A 19,997-nucleotide genomic window follows, 5' to 3' on the forward strand; every position below is an offset into this window, starting at 1 on the left:
AAAGAAAATACCACTCACATGATGACGGTTTTCAATTTTTATCGCCCGACGATAGCTACATATAAGGGATAGGGCGGCACACTCGGCGGATCCCATACACGCACGCGCGCCGTATCTTCTTCTACGGCAAAGGTATTGATTGCAATTCAATTAAGTGTGAAAACCAACAAGCGCACCTTCATTTGGCCAGAAAATGGTCCCCGGTGCCGCTGCTTTTGGGATAACTGGGAGACTAAAAGGGACATGTGGGGGGGGGGGTGGCGGAACATTATCCACTTGGTCTACCAATGGTGCAGTCATTGCTCCAAATAGCCCCTAATGACATCCGGGGCCAATGCTATTCAAGTGGCGCTATTTTGGTATCGCTCACCCGGATAGAAGCGACATACCACAGAGGTAAGAAAAGATGACAGGCCTATTCAAAGTATCAAGGTGCGACGAGGAGGTTGGGCACTATACTTGAAGTGTCACTCTATAGTCTGTGTTTTCTACGTTACGTGAGCTAAGTATTGCACACGTGGGCAAACCGGCCACACTTATTGAAAGTGAGGTCTGTTCAGGAGTGTGGTATCTCAGCTCAAGTGTTCGGTGCGCATAAATCGAAGTTTTAGTGCGACTTGACAATGAATACAATACAGATAAGTCAGAGAGGTCACTTATCAAGAATAAGATAAGTTTTAGGACAGCCTACGCTTGACCATATTTACAAATACTAAGTATTCTATCCTGACTCTCTATTATTATGATTAAGAGTCAGACTACTCGAGGATACACTCTACAATACCGTAGAATAGGACTCTAGTTTGAGTGTGTAACACTATGGCCGTGAGGGTAACGGAATCTTATGGGGGAGAAAATGTCACCGAAGTTTACAATGCATGATACTTGCATTTCACACGGTAACTTCAACAAATTCCACTCGGCTACGGAACCGTACACCTCGCTCCATCCGCCCACAATCATTTAGCCTCCTGGCTGGGAGCAGGACGATCATAACAGGCTCCTCCCACCCATGGGACGATTTTCACACACGATGCATCTTAGTCACTACCGAGACGCCTCGAATTCAGATTGACACGACGGAAGGCACAGGAGTCATTTATTATTTACTTCAAAGCGAGTATACGCTGAGGATGCAACAGCAACGTAATGAGTGTATTGCAACAAGCCTGTGTCAAAATCAGCCCATGAAGAAAAATTCGTCAACGAGAACGCAAACTGAAAAACAAAACCCTGAAATTTCAATGTCCAATCAAGCAAAAAACTCCATTTCTAGATACCGCTGACTCTTAATCTTGCTGTTCATTTTAGTTCGAGAATGATGCAGAATCGATCAGTCAACTGCTCATACATGAATTAACTCGTCTGAGAACTAGTCTTGAACGGACTCAACTAGATGTTAATTGGTTATAGACGCTTGGTGGCAGCACATAGACCAATTCTTCCCTGTCGACGCAAAAAAAACAACGAACTTGTCGCAGTGTGAATGTAAATGTGCACACCTGCCATAGAATTCAAGACCAGCGGGGAAATGATATTTATTGCCACCGAGAAGTTTCGATGCGTGTCGGAGAGAGTTTGCGTGGGAACAAGATAAGTAAAACTGTCTCAAGAAACCTCGTCCAGATTTCGCCCTCCAGCACAAAACACTACTGTGAATATTTGCCTCCGTCAAAAGCAGGTTTCCAAACAACCCTTTGGTCGTGAAACGTAACTTTTTGGTTATGTGGCCCGATCAACATTCACTTCAGCCCTGTGGACAGTAACACCTGGGGTCTTTCCGTATATTTACCTTTTCTACCACGTTTATTTTAGGATCGAAGTGTTGGCAACGTCACTTCAATGTCGCTCCCATGCGCCTCTCCATGTCGCCTAATGCCGTCTGGTCACGGTCTCTGCTTTCCATTCTGCTCGCTGAGACCCAACGAACGACGCCCCCAGGGCTTAATTAAGCGCCAAGCTGTGACCTTCAGCTGGCTAAAAATCATTTATAATGTCTCGTATCGCTAGACAGACGACTTCATTTATGATTAAAGGGAATCTTTATGTTATTTCCCCCGTCTCGGAAAGATCGAATCAGTAAATTGGAAATTAAGTCATTCCTTTATATGGTTAAATGTCCAAATACATTTAAATTGGTCGGCCAGTATGTCGCTGTGCTGCAGCGGTATGTTAAAGACTTCTGACAAGAAACATTCGGAGATAAAAGACCGTGGCGTGTTCAAACCTCTCTGAAATGTCGGTTTTTATTGACAATGTACGCGTGGCTTCTTGTAATACTCTGAATCATGCCGCATTCACTTCGGACTGTAATTTCCAACATGATGTATTGTAGCAAAAGTAGGCCTATTCAAGTTTTAAAACTATTCCGTTTAGGAAAAACACCAAATATGAAAGTAACAACTCCTCGTTGCAAAGCATTCAATTTGAGACTAACATCACCCCGATGCAAAAGCTACATTTCAAAGTTTAAAAAAGATGATTCTGCTCCGACAAGCGACTGCATGGAATGGAATCGTACGTTCCCAACTTAACGACTATTTGCAGCTGCGCAGAAAGGTACGGCAGGGAAGGATGTGGTTACTCGGGTAAAACATACCGTGTTTCTGTCATAAAACAGGACTGACACACAAGTGATACAATGGATGGGGACATGTATGAAACCCACGTCCTAATCATCCAATTCAATTTACCGCAGGGCGTGCCCAGGAACCTTCCGGATTTTGTTACCGTGTGACTCTCCAAGGAATCTTCTTCTTTCTGAGCTCATGCGAGATCGTGGCAGACACTTTCTCGACGACAAAAATACCCGTTGGGCAGCCCCCCAGCAATGGCAACGGTCGCGGCAACACTCGGTGGCCCTTTACTTTAGCATTGATACATCTTCCTCCATCCCAAGTCATCCCACGTCTTATACCCGAGCATCAATATCCAGCCCTGTACTAAAGATTTTTTCGCGCCGTCTTCTTTCAACTCCCGGGGAGCGTAACAAGGGAATGTGTCTGATGGTTATTCTATAGGACTACAGGCTCCGCCGCTCTGGTCAATTAGGTCGGCCGAGTGGTGGGCGATGAAAACACTGGTGGACATTCACGGTAAGAGACAGCGGTCAGCGAGAGGAGATGACGTAAGGTAGCGAGGAGAAAGAACGAAGAGCCAGAGAAACTCGGGATGGGTGGTAATGGAGCAAGATAAGATAAGGACGGGAAAAGAAGGGTAGACTTTTCATAAGGACAGTGTTTGTGGCACTCGGATAAGACAAGCGGGCAAGGCAGTGCTGTTTCATTAGCTTAGATGTGCGTTCAGCAGGTTGAGATATGGATTGGAGATTTAGTTATTTATTTAGAATGATTATACTGGGAGGGACTTAAACTAGTTTGGATGGTTTGTTCGGAATTTGCATTTCGGGGTCAGATATTAAGTGGTTTTTTTGGCGGTGTTTGTTTGTTTGTTTGTTTGTTTGTTTGTTTGTTTGTTTGTTTGTTTGTTTTTTGTCTTTTTGCTTTGTTCTTCGACCATTTTTGCATGCTAACCATTGCTTGTTTGTTTTTCTCCTTAAACACTATTAACGTATGATTCTTTGCTTGTCAAGTTTGCCTTATTTATTAGCTTTAAATTATGATACCATAGCTGCAGCACTTCAAAACACTCCCACAACACCTCGAAAGTAATCCATTAGTCAAATGAAGTAGTCCTCAATCAGTGGGCACTCGGGAGGATGCGTCTTTACCTTGTCATCTGTCATACAGCTGCGATATACTCCCCCGTGTCCCCCACTCCTCCCTCGTACCACCACAAGCCCCTTCCGCTATCCATTCACCTCTATGTTCAAACCTGAATCCTCAACCCTAATTGAATTTTCTTTCATGGAGGAGTCCTGCTATATCCTTCTGTCATCAGTAGGTCTTCCAGTCAGAAGGAGTGGGGAAGGTGGTGATAGAAGGGATAAGAGGTGTTGCCAAGGTGACGAGCAACATGCCCGTTAACCTATGGTCTACAGTTTTTGTACATGTAAGGTGACGAGCAACATGCCCGTTAACCTTTGGTCTACAGTTTTTGTAAATGTAAGGAGCTTCTGAGTAGACATAGACAGAAATAACGACACATTAAATATACAGTCCACGTCAAGCTCACGAGATGCGTAGGAATTATTCACAGTTATTCTGAATAATTCAAACGCTACAAGGAGCCAAAGGTTTGCTAGCTGTCATAAAATATCCAGCATCTTAAACTACATAGCAATATAATACTTTCTATATTTCATTGGAATAACAATTTAAAGCACAACGAACCCCGAGGGGGAACACTACGTGTAGAGGGGAAATCGGAGACAAGCTAGGCAAAAAGGATTGCCAACTGACAATTTCAATTTATTTTGCAAGCAATTTTCGATATTCGCTTACGTTTGTACAGCAAGTGAGTTGGAGTCACTTTTTTGATGTTCGATATTTGACATTCACATGCAATTCGTCACTGACAGCACGAACCGACACTCAGTCGCGAGCGAGGTGACTGATCTCATTTATGCGCATTTTAGAGAACCGATTTATTTTCGTTTTCACGAACTGGCAGCCGGTTCAGCGCAAGGTCACTTTACACTGTCAAACAACAAATAGCAAAGGTCTTTCGCGAGCATACCATGATGACGTAATCACTGATTGATTATATATGAATATTATTTATTTAAATGCTTTGAATTTGTAAACAGTTTTTAAGAGGCCTTTCTGGTCGCTAAGCGATCTTGCATCTTCATTAAAGTTATACCAAGGAAAGACCTTCGTGCATAAATAGTCCTTGAAGAACAACGTCATCAGGGTCAAAATTACAAGCGGTTAAAATTTGATCATTTTAATTATTTAAAAATCAAAATAAACAAGTCGTGAGTTGCCGTAACTTTATTCCTGAAAGTGATAAAGTAAATCAAGTTCTACATTTTATCTCGTTTGCATATCAGATTTGCTTCCAGTCGAAACTGGAAATAGCTTATTATTTGAAATCGGAAAAAGATATGAAACTGGTTTCAACGGCAACGGTGTAAGTCTCCGGCCACATAGTATTCTTCAAATCATGTATCAGTGACGTCAAGACAAACTCCAGCGCCTTCTGGTGGTAGGTTGAAAAACTTTAAAATGAATTTTAAGTAATTAGTGTATGTAGCAAAGGCGAAAATTGGTAAATTCTCGGGCTGATTACGTCATCATACCGGAAGTTCCGATAAAAAGACCTTTAATTTTTCACCCCCCCCAAAAAAAAAATCAATCATGACAAATGAAGTTTTGAATTGCGAGTGAAATACTACTCTATTGAAAATACTGGTGTCAACTGTGTAACTCTTTGGGCTTGTTTAATTATTCCTGCAGCCGACCCACCAATGACTAAAACACCGTATTGGCCATCCATCGCTTCCTCTGAGCGCTATTTACACGGACTTGGTGCAGACACGTAGGCTCTGTGCGTGCCTTGTGAAGATGGTGGCTGGGAGTTGACATTGTTTCAGCGAGCTCGCTCCAGACAAACAGATACACGATGGAAAACCGCTACCAGAATTTCATCGAGCACACACCCAAGGCCCGTAACGGTACTGCTTAGCGATCTTTGGTATTCCTAGCCCCATTGATCTGTGTTTTACACGCGTCAATTTTTTTTATAACTGCCGCCCAAAAGTCTGTGTGATGCGGTGGTGGGCACAAGTAAGTAAGCGCTCGGTCTAGTCATTGGTATGCAGGACTGCCGACAGGAAAAGTTTTAGATACGCAAGCAACGGAGCAATTTCAGCAGTTCATTTGGTTTTCATCATCAGTGGGTAGACTGTAAACGTATCAGCAATGAGAGAGAAAAATGAATCTCAAATTTCTTTAACAATAAAAAGAAAGCATTCTCATTGGCAAAAATGACATCATGAAGACGTCATCGTGAGCCATGTGACTTCACTATTTATGTCTGAATTGAAAGCCACTAGATCTCATTGACAGTTTGTATTTGGGTTTACCGCGATGTGCTCTAGATATAAACCGAGGTGAGGTCATAATAGCGTCATCAATTGATTTTTTTACAAATTCTTTTATTTGTCATATTTCAATATATATTTGGAACTAAAGAAGGTATTTTTAATTTCTTTTTGCAAGACCTTAGGTGTGCAAAGTAGACGTGTGGGTGGTTTGTGATGTCTTGATGACGTCATTCAAAGTAACGATTTGTGTTTCACAAGTAAACAAGTTCCGATCATCTTCAACTTCAAGGGACAGGTCGAGCCTCAGCTTTTAATTATATACATGAAGTGACGTCATGATGACCTCCTCCTCAGAAGGTTTATATATTTTAACACACCCGTGAATATCTCATTAACTTTGTACCCTTTTTACTATACATGTTTTGCATTACCTGTACGAATGGGAAGTTTACGTATTTTATAAGATGAGCTTTTTGTCTTTATATGATTGCAGCTTAATATTCATGTCTGTCTTTAACTCTTGTAGTTGATTCCAACATTTAATCAAACACCAGATGTTGAATTTTTACATCCAGCTCTCCTTCTGTTCAGTTGAATGTGCAATTCCATTGAAGCATTTACTGACTGTATCTAGCGAAATCAGCGGATACTGAAGACAGCAGCAGCACAAACCTTGTTTCAAGGAGAGCTTAGTCTAGCACGTTTTCAATGGGCGTGAATTTGTCGTGTCATTATAATTCTGACAGATATTTTTCAGGTTTCCACTCAACTCCTACAGTTAATACTCGAAATTAATTAACCGCCAGATGCTGTATTTTACTATCTTTCATGCTATTCCATTCAAACAATCATGAACGTGTAGCACACAATCATCGGTGAACCGCACTATGGTTGACAGTGGCAACAATTAACGCTGGATGGAAAAGCAAGATTCTCAAAACATAGGGGATTTGCCGCCTGCTATATTTGTGGTCAACGAACGGGCAAAAAGCCTCTTTGGGTGAATTAAAATGTTAAAATAATAAATTCCTTTACACGCTTGTCAAGTATTTAAAAATCTCAAGGGGCGAACTCCCGCCCCCTCCCTTACTGATCTAACCTTCTCCTTGCCCATAAGGAGAGGAAGAAACATTTCTCATATTAGCCATTCTCGGGAAATTAGTCATAAAAAAGGACCTAGTTGGCCTGAAATGTCTGAAATTGAAAGGAACTTATATATTCGCTGTGTTTGTCCGATACGCAGACAAAACTACACCCACAGACTCGTTGCATGCGTGAATGTGAGTGTCGGAAATAGCATATCGTACTAAATCTATGGTCATAATATCCGCTCCCAGCGGGACCAAGAGAGGGCGCCATATTAGGACGCCCCTTTGGTACTGGTTCTACAACGATAATGAAATGCACGCGTTACGGTTGCATCGCTACCAACAAAGTGAACACTCCCTACCAATTAACACGGCCTTTTTTCAACCGACGAGGGGGTGATTCAGTTTAAGGCGGATACACAAAGAGCAGCTGGTTTTAAGGTTGCAAGTTATAATCGTTCATGGGTGTTTTAAGCACCAAAATCTAAACAGAGTGATGTCAGTTTATTTTCCAAACAAACCTAATGGCAAAAGTAATAACAGTGAAAACAAAGACACGACCAACACAAACAGAACCAAACAGACAACGAACAAAAAACTAAATAGTAAGTAGTCAAATATTACAGTGTCAAACAAAGGGTTAATATTTGTACAGTCTCCTAAATCAACTCCAGTGCGGCACTTCTTGAAAAATGCAACAAATCCGGACTGATAATATTTGTTTCCCTGAAAATCATCCAAAGGGGTTTATCAATCTGGGTTGCCGGTTCGCGTTTCAGACACTGTAAGTCGTTTAAAAGACAGTTCCAATCTAATTTGGGGGATTCGATAATATGTGAGCCCCTTTTGCAGCGCCATTTTGTCAACTCCAAGGAGAGAAACGGACCGAGGAAATGGAGGCACGCTATGTAGTGATTATATTATCACCGATGCTAACGATATTAATAAAACCGATGCGCCTTGGGCTCGGTTCGACTCAATGTCGCTCACAATGTTGATACAGCGTCATTTCCCCCCGCAGACGCGCTTTATTAAATTGTTACACTCTCTATCATCGAATTTTCGTGCGCCGACGCAAATACCATTTGCCTTGTTGATAATGTGCCGTTTTTCTTTCACTCAAGTTTAATGATTTCATCTCCGCCCCCAAACTATCGTTCCTCCGAAGGAACATGTGATCAGGTTACTAGACTACAAACTTCATCATCGGAACTATTGGTTTTCCTGTCCCAATACATGGAAAACTACCCCTTTCTAAGACTCCAGGCGATTCAATTTGCGGCTAACCATATCTGCTCACGTAATGGATTCGCTTCCATGTTTTGGAGCAACGTACACTATATATCGGGTATGTAAGGGACTTTTTGTTGGTTAAATTAAACGTATACGCATGAACTCCTCACTAAATTGACCAGAACGGAACTGACTGCGACAAAGCAGGGTTTGGACTGCCTAAAATGCCGTAACAGACAGGTATGAAATATCACGCATAAAACATGCTCTGTAATGTGGTCTATAATCATGCATATGCTCAGGATATACAGAACATGTACATTCTCAAGGCTGAGGTCACCTGATCCAATAAATGGTACTTTCATTGCATGGAGACTGGGCGTTCGTAGTATAATTACGTTGGCTCGTCGTTAATCTATCGATTTTGTCGGTGTTCTGCATAATATTATAACCACTGGCACAAACCTTCCTTGAAAATTCAAAACAACCCTCACAGTCATGATCATCCAAGTTTATAGGTGCACGTCAGATCATTTTTTGCGGAGTATGTCTTCTTCAGTTCATGCATCGTTTGGGTATAAACAAAGTTCCAAATCCTTGCAAAAGATTTATGTATCGATGTCGTGAACAAATCCTCTCATAACTGCTGCAGGATTCTAAGCTAGCGACCCCCCCCCAAAAAAAACAGGCAGCACACAACAGACTTCAAGTGGTATGCATACCGAGCAATTACATTGCAGCTTGAAAATAGGATATGTTGCCATGGCAACGCGAAACTCTCCTGGGCTTTGGTACCTGAATGCTCCTATCATTTAACCATCAACTCAGTAAGCCGATCTGTCTTTTCTACGATCAGGATCACCTACAGCTATTAGAGGAAACCATTTTCAGAAAACGTTGTTTTTTGTATGTTTGTTTGTTGGGGTGTTGAATTGTTTGTTTTTTGCCAATGGCAAATCGCCAACAGCAAGAAACCGCAGCGCAGTTCTACAGACCCACCTTCTTTAAAAAAATAAATCTTGAAACAAAAATTACTTTCTAAACAGAGTCGCTTTCATGTGTTTAGTAGTAGTGTTTAATATTTTTTTTGTGTTTTTGAAAGCTGAGTTGGAAAGTCCGCAGAAGATCCCAACTACAATCCCCACAAAAGACAGAGCCACAGTTAGGATATCGTCCCAACTCTTTTGGGTCTATCTGGTAATTCAGGCGTGGCGTCCCCATGTTCGTTTCCAACTGTGGATACAACACAAACCAGGTGTTTAGACCTTTCAAATTCCATAGGGTTTTGATATTCCTATATTTTAAATTCAAATCCAACTCAATGAAAAAACCTTACACCCAAAGAATGTTACAGCCTATTCTTTTGTTTTTCTGTCTTGTAGTCAATCCCCATCGTCATTTTGTTCATTCCAATATACTACGCGTTCACACGATGACATTCAGCCGATTGTGCTTCCTCTCTCCTCAGATCGGATTGCCTATCATGCAATTACACCTCTGTAATTGCCTGGAACCCCTTTCCACACACTGAAGCCATCCATACAAAAAATATCAAGCAGCAATGGACTACAATTGTCATGAAGTGCTGTGTTTCTCGGTTTGAAGGTCACGGCCAACCCCAAATGCCGCTCACCTTGCAAACCAAATGCCGCTCTCCCTGCAAACAAACCATCGCGCTTTACCGTTTCTATACAGATAATGAATATATTTACATGGTGCATTGTCACGTTTGACACTGGAGCAAACTAACAACCCCTGACTGAGAATACTACAAACTGCCTTAGAGTTACATGGTGTCACGTTTTGTGAAACGCTCATGAACAACAAAGGTTAATGCAACGTTCAGCAGCCGCGAAAGCTGATCTGCGCCATCTTGGAATGCTATCCTTGTTCTCTCACGCACTGGGCTTTTGTTGGTAAGTGTGCGAACGTGCAGGTGTTGAGCAATGATGTGCATAATGAAGGCCAGTGTTGCACATTGGGATCGATCAGTGTCAGCTGACAAGGGTGTACTTTCCTCAGAAAGAATCTTTACTGCAAGACACATTCTTGATCATTGTCATTTCAACTTAGTTGTGATGAAAAATGAAAGGAATTGCGCCCCATATACGAGTACACACAGTTCATGTTCATGATAGGCCTATACGAAAATAAAATAAACATGAAGGCCGGATAACGTTCCCATACAAGGCTACAATATTGATTATAGGTACTGGATCCGTATACATTCACGCTGAAGTATTTTTAATTGACAAACATATTCAAACCCCAAACTCTTGCTGCACTAGGTTTTTTCTAATCAGATTGAGCAAAGCAAAGCCCTTTTCATCTATAACATGAGTTACATCTACAAAATACCGACAAGCATGTACTGTTAATGAAGAACGACGAGACATTATTAGTTTGCACCAATGCACCACAAGCGGGGGAAAAACCTGGCGCAAAAAATGTGGCGTGGTAAAAAACCACGGTGGTAAAGAAAGGATGAGGCGAGCCGGTTTCCGCGATTGCAGCCATGCTGAAACGTTTTATAGCTGATGCATGGGCTGAATCAATGGTACTCCACGCGGAACAAGAGGACGACAGGTTCTGAAAGGTTCTCACCGGGGTCGGCTACGGCGGCTTAAACGCAGATATCCGGCCTTTACATGCATGCTATTAAAGTCCTCGAAACAGTCATCGTAAATGAAGCACTTAGCTTTGGGCTTTGATTTTGCTCCGGTGCGTAGGGAGCGGGGAGGAACGGTTGTGGCGGATTTCAATACTAGGATCAAAACAAGTGCGTGTTTATTTGAAAATGAATGAATTCCATTATTTAACATTGTAAACAACTTGATGACCCAATAAACTATATTTTCAGGTTGTCTGAACAAAACACGTATTTTTCTGTTGACTGCAATTCCACTGTCAAAATACAGAGTACTGTCTCTTCCAACCTAATCCATTTATTAGATCGCTTCGTTCCATGTTAAAAGCTCTCTACGGAGATGAGAGACGACCTTAACAGGTTTACGCGGTTTGACCACCTGACTGACCTTCTCGGTTTTTTTCTTCTAATGTTCGACTGTCACTTGAATTATTAGATGACCAGCTGCCACCCGACATTTAATCTGTGGAGTCCACGCACGATACCACAAAGAACTCATCAACAAGATTTTAGCGGGAAAAACGCCCACAGTTTCGTATTTTTTTTTTTAGGTCTAAGACCATGCTCCAGACTTGGCTGAAAATTGGCTTGGCTGAAAACTTGGCTGAAAAACAGAAATGAAAAAAAGATGGGCTTATATCGGCCCACAAAGTTACGTTTAAAGTTCCACGTGTTTAGCTATTTGACACCAAGCCTATGCGACACCCCGCGTTTGCGACTGTGTGCGTTTGCGACACCCCGCGTTTGCGACACCCCGCGTTTGCGACACCACGCGTTTGCGACACCACGCGTTTGCGTCTGACAGACGCTAAGGTGCACAATCCTGTCGAGAATGGTTTACTTTCTCCTCTCTCGCGCTTAAACCCTCAAAAATACAAGTGGAAAATACAAAACCCACAAGTAAACATTCACGATCACTTAGTATCATACCATTTCGCTTTTGCAGATGTGATACAGGGGGCTTATTTGGTTTGTAACGAGCTATTCACAAATTATAGTCATTAATCTAAAAAAGTTAAAATTACAAACCGAAATGGCATATTTGCAAGTAACATGAACTCTTACCCTTTGTTAAATAACGTGCCCTTTTTTAATAGCTAGAGCATAATCGACGCCACTTTATCCAAGAGACCCAGCAATGTACTTCGAAACAATGATCTCTCCCTTCCCTCAAGAAGTGACTTCGCTATAGCAATGCCAGTTCTTCCTGAACATTACCCTGGTCATATTCCGTGACAGGCCTTGATCCGAAAGGGGTAGTTTCTAGGGACGTTCCCGATTTCGCGACATTGTTATTTTGCACTCGCACGCGGGATATTCAAAGTGTCACTTTCATTTCAGGATGCGTATACCTGCAGTGTTGGCTCGCAGTGCCATGACTTTGTAGAATTTCCACGCGATAGCCTCAACCAAGCACAGCCCGTCTTTTGGCAGAAAGATATGGGACAATCAGCTTTACCCCAGGTGCGTGAACAAGCTAGTGGGTCGACATGGAGTTCAGTTACACATGGGTACAAAAACTATACCAAAACTCTGCTTAAAGCAAAACAGACCTTTGATTACAGGACAGTACTCTGAATCTAACCCTTACTGCCGCCCACTCAGCTGTCTCGCTTTAGCTGCTTAAACAATTTTCGTTTCAGAAAATGAATGATTTTAATAGTGAATTATCCAACGAGCCCAAGCCACATCCCAAAACGACAGGAAAACTTGACTGTCGTGTTTCAAAAGTTACCCCTTGGGAGTTGCAGAACAGTGTGAAAACTCTTATGCTTAAAAAACCTAAGATTGGGTGTACTTCAACGTTTCACTCCATGCTTCACAAGGTATGCATTATCTTGCTGTTACGTCACACGAAGACCTGGAGACGATATCGGTGACTTGAAGTTGTTTCATTCTTTGCTCGAAGGCGAACAATGCGAAATCGTGACGCTGAACACAATGAATGAATTAAACTCAAATAAATTTCACTGCGAACGTTTAGTGACGCCAAATTTGCTTCACTTTCGCGTCCTCTTTTTTGTTCTGGGGTTTTGTCTTCGTATGCAACAGTATCGTGTACAATATGCACTGTTTGTTTTTACTGTGTAACCTATACGTACACGACTGTATGATGTATGGACATATCACATATGTACAAGACAATTATCCTTAAATGTTTAATAGGCAACAGCTGTCGTGTATGATTATTTTACATTTGCGCGACAATATCTTGTATCTTGTATGTACAATGCAGTTATGTTTTTAATAACGTCGCTGCTGGGTCTTCGTACTTCAAAATAAAAGAGAAAACTCGACATATGATCGACTTCAAGGACAAAAAGACATAAATTTGGTTAAGTTGTTATTCATTTTGCAGCCCGTATACCCACGGAGGAGACCCAAATCCATTGCAGGTGGTATGACAGGCGAGCTGAATTTAACTAATGCATAGAAGAAATTGCTTTACTTCGATTCCCGTAGTTACCAACTGTATTGCGTACAATCATGTGAAAAGCCCAAATGACGTCCAAGAGCCATGAAGCTTTCTATTGTGTCATGAGGATATAAGCAAGAGTGGTCATGAATTGTTAAATGTCATTACTAAGCTTAGTGCGACCGAATCAAATCGAATCGGCGAGAAGGGATTTGACTGGCAATTTCGTTTGGCTCATACCTGCATCAAAGACGGACCGCCGCAGGAGCATATAGATGGGGCATTTGGATTCCATTGCGTAGTTGGATCATTTGTAGTCGCCACACGAGTCAGCGTCTCACAATCGGTAGTAGACGTTGAACATGACAGATGGCCCAAACAGTACCCACATAGACAGTTATCTATTTGCTCAAGGAACCGATCTAACAGACGTTGTCTGACTCGATTAAAGACGAAAATTGCTCGCAATGACAGAGGCAATTTCTCGGCCCACTTTCAGTAGTGAGTCCAATTAAACCCCCTCTGAAGAATTTAAGAAAGGGGTTTGGTAAGAGTTTAAGTTACATTTGTCTTATTCTAAACCACTTCCAACAGTTTTAGTGTAACAATTATCAACCTGTTAGGAGAGACATAGGCTTCATTTCGAGTCCATACGTTTAAGTTTGCGATCGCAAGAAGTTCACATTGAGGAAATCGAGAGGCATTTTCTAAAACACATTTCAAAAAGCTGAATATAAGTTAGGAACGAATCCGTTTGAAAGTAAATTAAAATACTGGACGCACAACTACGAGTACGTCACTCGTGACATGCTCAGTGATTAAGATTAATTAATTGATTAATTCCGCACAGAGCCTATACTGTTTCCGCTACTGTAGACCAACGCACATCAAGTGTGAGTGGCCAATTGCAACAGCCGGTTTCCTCCGGCCTCTTTAAAACTGGACCTTCTTCCTGACCTCTATAATGTGATGCTGATTAATAAAGGTTATAAATAAACGTATGGTTATTGGCGCAAAACAACAACAACAATTGCAACGTTATTGGTTGTTCAGATAATACCGTAATTCATTTCTGGGTAAAACTACTCACCGTATTAGCCTTGAACGTGCCTCCCCTTTCGGAGAAAGATTAACGTGGTCAAGACCTCCTGCGCCCAAAACACACCCTCAAGATTTCAAGCAACATTTTAGGATCCAATATGTTTATTTCAAATTATAGAATCCCATGTTCAAATTGTCCATTCTGTGCAACTGATCCAATCGGGACGACTGCTCGCAGTTTCTGTCTTTAATGTGGGCAACGAAAACAGTCTTGGCTTAAGTTTTGAAATTTTTTTGGACGAGTAAATCAATCTGCAAAAATGAGTTAGAGGTGAAATTAAGAAGAATTTACCAGGATTTGCTGAGATTTCATCAAAGAGATTACATGGTATTCCGGTCCCATATTCTTGAATTTTTGAATTTACTTGTTTAAATTAAGTCAATGAAACTTTTTTATGTCTGCATGGACAGTTTTAAGTGATTCCTCAAAACCCCACAAATCACCAGGATTGCCTTGAAGATTTACAGTCTTAACTAACACTTTCTCGGGTACGGTTGCACAGTGACAAAATTCGGACCTTTAAAGCCATTGTCAAGATTGCTACCGTTACTTGAGAACCCGTCTATAAGCCAAATTCAAGTTTGGATTAGGATACAAGCTAACATTACCTAATATGCGCTCCGCCAAAAAACCTGCCAAAATGTTGCTGAGAGTTAACCCATTTTTATAAACACAAAGTGCATGGTTTGATACCAGTACCCACAGATATGAACAGTACAGAAATCAAATTACATTCTGATATTAATGCAAGTCAAAAAGACACCACATGCTACCAAACGGCAAGACGTTTATTCAGGGCAGCAATTAATTTTAGGGTCTGTGCTAATGGCACGTACTATTTCGTGTTGATTCAACAACAGCAAACCTCCAAGCAAGCCAACTGACGTTGCCTTAACACAGCAAACGAGCCGTATAAATAACAACTGGGCAACGTTTACCCCAGGACAATTCCACGCAGGGTTTAATTTTGGAGGTAAAATGTGCAGAAAATTATAATAGAATGCCTTTTGGAATGGTCCATAGGATGGAAAATGCGAGGGGGTAATAACCTCCAAACAGCGGTATTCTCGTCAAATATTAAACGTGAATATATCTGCGTGTGGAAGTCACACATTGACGGGATGTTTGAGAGCCGTTCGGCGGGTGTATTATGCTAATAGAGACTCAATGTCACAAACCTTTGTCCAGTTGTAACAACAATACGATTTGCAGCAGCGTCAAGGTCAAAGCAACACACGACGCCATGGTAGAAGCAAGTGTTGCAGGGACAAAGCAGGAGGAAAGGAACGACACCACGCAAATTCGCGAGCCCGCCAAAAAGACGAAACCACCCTCAGAACTGGCAGCCGCCAAAATGTCGATCGTCTGAGACCAGCTGTGATTCGCACGAGCGTTTCCTGCATGCACGCGTTGGGCTGCTCGTGTTAGCTGAACGAGGCACGGGCGGGCAGCATGCACTCGACAGTAATACAGTCGCCGTTTGCAATTCACACACACGCGGAGAAAAAGTGTCGCAAGACCTGTCACGTGACACGGACCGCAACTCTGTCGACGGTGTGTCTGCTCCGTTTCGATTCTTATCATGACGGCAAGCACAGAGCTTCGTGGGCCTATGCCTGTTTTGAACCATCACACACGGCCTGAATACTCTCGGCCCACTTTAGACTGAGCAGAGAATACCGACCCCCTCTGCCACGGCGCTCTAATTTACGTGTAATCTAACTGAACTACTTTTTACCTCCTGAAAGAAGTTCTCAACAATTTCACCGATTTCTAGGTCGAAAAAATGCCGTGTGCATACACACCGACCGCTGCAAACATAACGAGTTGATACATATAGGCCAACATTTCAACTTCTTGGGACAAACAATAATTTCTTCAAATAATTTGAATTTGAACGTCGAGTACATTTTGGAGCAAGTACCGTAGCGTTAATTGCTGAGAAATGAAGGGGCTTAGGTTGGGTCCAACGATCTCCGTCATGCAGCGTATCAAGGGGTCTACCCCGCCCAATGATCTCATTTTTACTCGGCCCTTTCCGAGGGTGTCACATCTTCAATCCAACCAGATGCAGAGAAGCCTAGTGTTGAATAGGGTTTTGCTCGTATTTTCTGGTTTTTGTTGACCTGCAAGCATCTCCTTTAATTCAGTCTGTCTGAGTTGCTGTCAATGCGCGCTGGGTGTCTTCTCAGGTACAGATTGTGCTCAAGAAATTTCGCATGACCAAGAGGTCGCCGATCTGTGTGGCTTCATGTCTATAACATTTCTCTGACACCAGCGTATATCTAAATTAAATGAAGGGCCATACAAAGCGCCCTCGACCGTTTCAGACCAGCAGTCTACCTCATTTTCACCACTAGCCCCCCCCCACCTTCTGAGAATGATGATCTCCAAAGAGTCCTACCATCGTAACTGCATTGTTTAGTCATCTGTGATGGCCACGTAGACAAATGATTTTAGAGGAGCTATCATGCAGCACAAATTACTACAAAAACTTATTTGTAATAGAATACTAGATTGGCAGGGGAGAAATGGAATGAAAAACAGTCAAATAATATCCTTTAGCTTAAGGATTCCGCACTTGTGATGAGCATGATATGAGCATCACGTGGCCAAATGCGTCAGCTGCCGCCGATTGCAGTCTGTTGACATGAGTATAAAAACTGGCATTTCCAAAATGAGATTAACTGCAAGGTCGTCAACCGAGCCGCGGCATCCTTCCAGTCCCTCTCCTCCTCCGAAATCGAAGCCGATCGACGGCGAAGAATAACACAAGAAGAACAGGGAACCAGAAAACGAAGATGTGGTATACACGGCGAAAGGTAAGATGCGGTCTCGGCGTCCACTGAGGAGAAGAATCAGGAAAGCAGATCGAACTTTATTCTGTCTCTAAACCGGGCAACAGAATCCAAACAACACACATAGTTAGCGAATCGATATCAGTCGAGTAAAATACGTGCGTCCACTACGTGGAGATGGTCACGCTGAGAGACACTGATTAAAGAGTTCGCTGATTATCAAAAGCTTATATGTGTCTTTCTGTCTCCTTTTGTACAGAGGATTTTTCTGCCCTATTTTTCAGCTTTCCCCTCCTCGATCCGTTTCAGGGGAATGGAAATAATCTTGTCCCGAGGATGTCTCATCAAGATTATGGTAAATCGATGGAGCGGCCCCCGCAGGAGCGAGGCACGAAATTTCTGGTTGTTACAGCCCGGCCGGCGGGCCGCGCCGTAGGGAGCCCTGGCGCCTGTACTCGACTGTCATGCAAGCACACCGACCACGCGAATCGTGGAGCAGGCTGCCTCACCAACCGCTCCCATAATATTGCAACCACATGCGCATTATTAGTTAAACGTGAAACTTGCGAAATGTCACTGTGCATATTTGTTACCGTCAGAATAGCCCGTCAAACAACACGTGTAGTTTTTCATTAATTTTAACGATTACACGAATACGTCACTGAGCTTATTGAAAATTTATTTTTCATGAAATGTACCATTTTTTTTAATCACCGGGAGCGTGGAAATGAAATATCAGATGGACCGGTTGTTGGTTCCAGTATACTGACCACGTAGACCTGTTTCGAGAAAGTAATGCGATATTTCCGCAAAAACTTCCCAACATACATGCACATGTCTTAAATGTAGTTGGGCTGCGAGAATTATCCCTTCCAAGCATTCTTTCTACTCTGTGCGTCTGCCTGCCTACTATAGAGAAATCCATGTCAGTGTGGAACGATCGGAGTGCACCTACACTTTGTCTAGAGTGGGGTTTAGCTGAACCGAGAAAGGGAAATATCAGTAGAACAGGCTCGCCAGAAGTAAGCCATTAAAACCGCACAAACAAGAAAATTCACTTCCGCCTTCACGGCGGCCTTGGGACGAATCGACTTGTATAATAAGGCTGTTCCCGTGGCTTGGTTTTTTCTCTCAAAAAACGTAGGATTGTCAGTAACCTTCTTAACTGTATGGGAGGCTTTTTCAGGACGAAAGCATCGGTCTACTTTGAGGGAGATTTACTGTTCATGTCTCATGAAATCAACGATCTGTCGTTCCATTTTCGGTATCGTAACGACAGCAGCGTTACAACATCTTCGATCATTGGCTGGCCATAAAACATTGGGAGAATGAGGGCGCCATTCCATATGTTTTGACGTGCACATCAAATAAACTGCTGTGGTATAACAAGACGCATGGCGGAAATAAAGGCCAATCTAAAACCAAATTTTAGGGGGGAGGGGTCGAAATCGTTTGGATGCCAAAAAATGGACTTTCTGAAGGTAACCTTATAATCATTCACACTTTGGGAATGAAGGGAAAAGAAGTAAAATAACACAAAAAGTGGTCTTTCATCATTTTTTTCCTTGAGCAGGAAACATTTCTAATGCTTCAATAAATGTGGTCTTTGCCTGTTGCTGGCTCAAACAACTTGCTTGGACGCATAGTCTCAGAAGCAAGGCTATACCGACTCATCAATATAGACCCCTCATCTAATAAATTTTAATTTGTGCGAATGGCACAAGGAGGCAAAAAGCTTGTGCGACCCATTGAAAATGTATAGAGGCACAAATTTCAACCAACGCTCGAGGTCAAAAGAAAGTAACAAGGCTCCTTTCCGACCATTTCCAATTAAATAGTTATGTACTTTAGGGTACTGATGTGCACTACTCGCCCTAAGCCGAATAACGGGTTGAATGCAGGGTTAATTGGGGGCTAGCTTCAGGCTGGGTTAGGTTTATTTCGCCACTTACGTCGTCGACCGAGACTGGTACCCTAACGTATCGCACAATTTGTTTTACGACTCGCACAGAACGGAACCCTACTGATTTCTTCACCCTCATGCGCTTCAAACGAACGAAATTTTTAAAGTTTTTTTTTCGCTCTCCAAAACGTCCTCTCAAACCAGGAAGCATTAGCTATAATAATTTTAGAGGATTTCCGAAGACAAAAGTGAACAAAAATGCAGAAGCTAAGAGAAAATGACCTTGCAATTCGTGCCCCTGTACATTTTCTATGGGCTGCTCAAGCTTTTGCCTCCATATCCGATTCATGCGCGCATAAATTAGAATTTATCAGTGGAAGGGTCTATAGAAAGCTTAGCACATTTGGATGAGATAACTCATCTATTTCTGTACTTCAGGATGCATGACATCATTTCTTTTAGCCCCCATTGGATAAAAGTCGTCCCACACTAACTGCCCCGAGACGCAAGACTCATGCCTGCTGAATAAGAGCAGCAAACGCCCCACAGTGCTTTGCGCGTCAATGACGTACTTCCAGCGCTAAATTTGGTGACAGCGATAGCCCATTCTAGCCCTTTAAGAAGGGCTAGGAAGTTCCGTTGCAGCCACGTCGGCTTCAGAACGATGATTTGATGATCACCGAAATACTCGTCCTTGCCTCGGTCATTAATCAACCTTAGCGGGTTCCTTGATATCTCGTCTCTACAGGGAGACTGCACCTTGGGACCGCTTCAACTGCTTCGAATACTTGCATCCTAATCGCTGCCGAGTGTCAATATTTGGATAAGTAAGTTGCGCGTTTGCCGCAGGGAGCATTTTG

The 19,997-nt window shown here is 42.4% G+C and overlaps 1 protein-coding gene across 2 annotated transcripts in view; it reads right to left on the reverse strand.

The window, feature by feature from the left end:
• Window positions 1–19,997, reverse strand: part of LOC110979872 (neuronal acetylcholine receptor subunit alpha-10-like) — a 49,986-nt gene that overhangs the window by 21,683 nt on the left and 8,306 nt on the right. The window contains exon 1 of one of the 2 annotated variants that reach the window (XM_022235996.2): window positions 15,615–17,538. The exons of the other annotated variant lie outside the window; for it this stretch is intronic. Within the exon in view, the coding sequence (XP_022091688.2) occupies window positions 15,615–16,020 (406 nt within the window). The 5' untranslated portion in view covers window positions 16,021–17,538. Of the gene's footprint in view, window positions 1–15,614; window positions 17,539–19,997 lie in introns of those variants that run through there. 2 annotated transcript variants of the gene reach the window in all.

The sequence above is a fragment of the Acanthaster planci genome, linkage group LG13 (assembly GCF_054643075.1).
Source record: "Acanthaster planci isolate LZ-2023a linkage group LG13, COTS_SCS, whole genome shotgun sequence".
Lineage (NCBI taxonomy): Eukaryota > Metazoa > Echinodermata > Asteroidea > Valvatida > Acanthasteridae > Acanthaster > Acanthaster planci.